Consider the following 3,273-nt stretch of genomic DNA (forward strand, 5'->3'; position numbering starts at 1 on the left):
GGTGGATATAGCTCGCTAGCAGCCTCGCACCGAGGACCTATCCACATCATCATTTACCCAGAATTCTTTGTGTGTGAATAAAATGGTCCTGTCCATGTACTATATTTTTAAACTTTTAGGTTAAAAATTATAAAAACTAAACATCCTACATTATTTTTAGTCTTTAGTTTACAGTTAAAATAAATGTTTAWTAAATAAAGTCTAAWGTTACAACTAATAGGGGATCCTTTTAAGGAACCACCACTGAGATCATATTCTGTTGAGAAAATGAATTATATACAGTTTGGTTAAACTTTGAAAATTGCAATATCTTGCAACATCTTTTAATGCTCAGAATACGTGCTGTACCGGTAAATTGTTTTCGTCCACTACCAATAACATTTTGTGTCCTAGGCTGCCGAGCCGTGTGGATGGTACAGGTTTTGTGGTCTATGACGGAGCTGTGTTTTACAACAAAGAGCGAACACGCAACCTGGTCAAGTACGACCTGCGCACACGCATCAAGAGCGGTGAGGCGGTGGTGGTCAATGCCAACTACCAYGACACCTCTCCGTACCGCTGGGGAGGGAAGTCGGATATCGATCTGGCTGTGGATGAGAAYGGCCTTTGGGTTATTTACTCGACTGAAACCAATAATGGACGCATTGTGGTCAGCCAGGTAGGAGGAACAAAAAACAAATCARTGACAAGAGTGTGAAATAGAAAGAGGTAAGGGAGGAGGGATTTTTTAAATACACAACTGTTCCTGTCTTACCAGGTGAACCCATACACTCTGCGTTTCGAGGGAACATGGGCCACGGGCTTTGACAAACGTGGGGCAAGCAACGCCTTCATGGCCTGTGGCGTGCTCTACGCTGTGCGCTCTGTCTTCCAGGATGATGAGGGTCAAGCAGATAGTCGGGCCAGCAGCAATATGGTGGTGTACGCCTACGACACCAGCCGGGGCCAGGAGCTGCCTGTGCAAATACCCTTCCCCAACCCCTACCAGTACATCTCATCTGTAGACTACAACCCCAGAGATAACCAGCTGTATGTGTGGAACAACTACTACATGCTGAGATACCCTCTACAGTTCACACCTCCACCTCCAACCAAAGGTCTGTAGGGTAACAGTTGTACTGAACACACATAAATTTRCAGATCTTTGACTTTGTCGTCATCTTTGCAGGCCCCCTCTCCTCACTGATGACCACCGTCCGGTCCTACACAGCCACAGTTGCTTTGACCCCAGTGAGGCCATCGGCTGCACACCCAGTCGGCGTTATCAACAGGGGCCCCTTTGACCAGCGGCCAATCACAGCCATGGTTCCCCTGACCCCACGCCCTCCTCTGCGGGTCCCCCTGGCCCCCGGTGGGCCCGGTCAAGTGGGTGGATGTGAGGGACGAGTAGCACGAGGCGTTCAGTGGCCCCCAACCTTGAAGGGAGAGACAGTRGAAAGGCCATGCCCAAAAGGGTCTCTGGGTAGGTGAAACATGTGTTTGTTCATATGTAAGCGTGCCAGCGTGTGTGCTGTTTGTATGTCTGTGTGTGGATCACATTTCCCTTTGAAATGTAGTCGGATGTCCTGTCTTTGAACTCCAATGAGACAGAAAAGTCAAAGAGGGGCTACAGTGTGCAGAAACGCTGGGTTTGGCAACTCGCTACGCAGCTGTCTCTCTCAACCCAGCTTTTCTCTGATAACAAACAGATTATGCTCATAATCCTGCCATGCATTTTGCTTCTTGCTAATCATGTCAAATCATTTGGACATGGTTTCAACACAGGGCTAATGCTCATACTAAAATCATTTTATCTTTATCATGTTTACAAGTGACAGCAGGTGCATCTGTTGTGTTATTCTCAYATTTAATTTGCAGAATGTGTGAGTAACAGATGCTCTGTTTTTATTCCTGTAAACAAAATAAAATTTTAATGAATGTATGCAACTGCTGAGCAGATCTTTCAGTGTGTTACACTTAACTCAGTGAATAATCAGCTCACTGCTGTTGTGAAAAGCTTTTCAGCATTTTTTTTAGCCAATAGTGTTGGTTTTACTGTGCTCTAGTCTGAATTCAACCAAATGTGAGATAGACCACTTGCGGAACAAATCAGCCAGCCTGGGGGTGGGGCAARTGACCGGGCCCTTTAAACCAAATAATAAAGCTCATGATAACATCATTTTACAACACACACACGTCTGCAACAGCAAGGCTTACAAACTTCAGCACCACAGAGAGCGACACTAGCTGTGTTTCCACTGACCAAGAAAATGCGCAAATTAGAATTTTGAAAATAAATTTGCTCAATGGAAACACGTCAATTTCGAAAAAAATTACATTTTTTAACAAAATGTTTTTTTGCGCTAGGATGATGTGGTTTTTCGGCTTTATCGAAGTTGGTGTTTTTCGCGAAACTGCAATGGAAACACTTTTTTCGCATCACGGGAGTCACGTGATCAACAACCGGCTGTTTCTACTGGCGAAAAAGGTGCCAATGAAGATAACAGGAAGTAGAAGTAGTAGTAATATCACAGAAGTAGTAAAATAAAGTAGTAAACTCACCAACTACAATTTTCCAAAAACACAGCATACATAGCCAACAAACCAAGAAAACGATTAAAACATTCARCTACTAATGATAAAACAACACAAATTCATAACAGTTCAGCACCACGAATAGGGATTGGATCGTTTTGACTCAAGCTTTAATTTATTTAAACTCAGAGCCTGTATCAGTAGCTAAAGTTCAGTAAAACTGGTACAGCAGCCCACATGTTCACAAACAATTTCAAAAAGAAGTACTTTAGGCCTACTCACCACTATTGAAGAGCATCCGRCGAGCCTTGTGCTCTGAGAACTCGTCGCGATGCTCTGTATTTTCTTTGATCTTATTCTCTATGGACAACAWGAGTCCTCTCAGTCTCTCCTGTCCCACTGTGTTCCTCAAGTGCAGCATGTCAAGTTGTACAGATTGTCTGTAAATTTTTCCTTTTTTGCAGGTATACTAAGACCAATCTCTTGGATTTTTTCAAATTGTACAGATTTTTTTCAAATATTTTATTTAACATGTCAGAGTCTGTAGACCGTTAAAAAACCAATAAATAACATCAAACAACCATCTTACAACCTGCTCTGCCACTATAAATAAGGTATCCCCTCCCTCCTCATTTCCACCTGTGCCATGGCAGGCCATTTTAACATTTATTAGCTTGACTGCATCTATTTCAGATAGCTCAAATACATTTATTACTAGTCAAAATGAGCATTCCAGACATCTAAAACAAAGTATATATA

General features: G+C 42.8%; 1 protein-coding gene across 2 annotated transcripts in view; it reads left to right on the plus strand.

Moving 5' to 3' along the window:
- The window catches only part of LOC106532343 (latrophilin-1), a gene marked incomplete in the record, with an annotated part of 51,783 nt that overhangs the window by 22,378 nt on the left and 26,132 nt on the right, over positions 1-3,273 (plus strand). For both annotated transcript variants that reach the window (XM_014028381.1, XM_014028382.1), the window contains 3 exon segments: positions 394-658; positions 758-1,097; positions 1,169-1,462. In XM_014028381.1, the coding sequence (XP_013883835.1) occupies positions 394-658; positions 758-1,097; positions 1,169-1,462 (899 nt within the window).

The sequence above is a fragment of the Austrofundulus limnaeus genome, unplaced genomic scaffold (assembly GCF_001266775.1).
Source record: "Austrofundulus limnaeus strain Quisiro unplaced genomic scaffold, Austrofundulus_limnaeus-1.0 Scaffold754, whole genome shotgun sequence".
NCBI classification, from domain to species: Eukaryota; Metazoa; Chordata; class Actinopteri; order Cyprinodontiformes; family Rivulidae; genus Austrofundulus; species Austrofundulus limnaeus.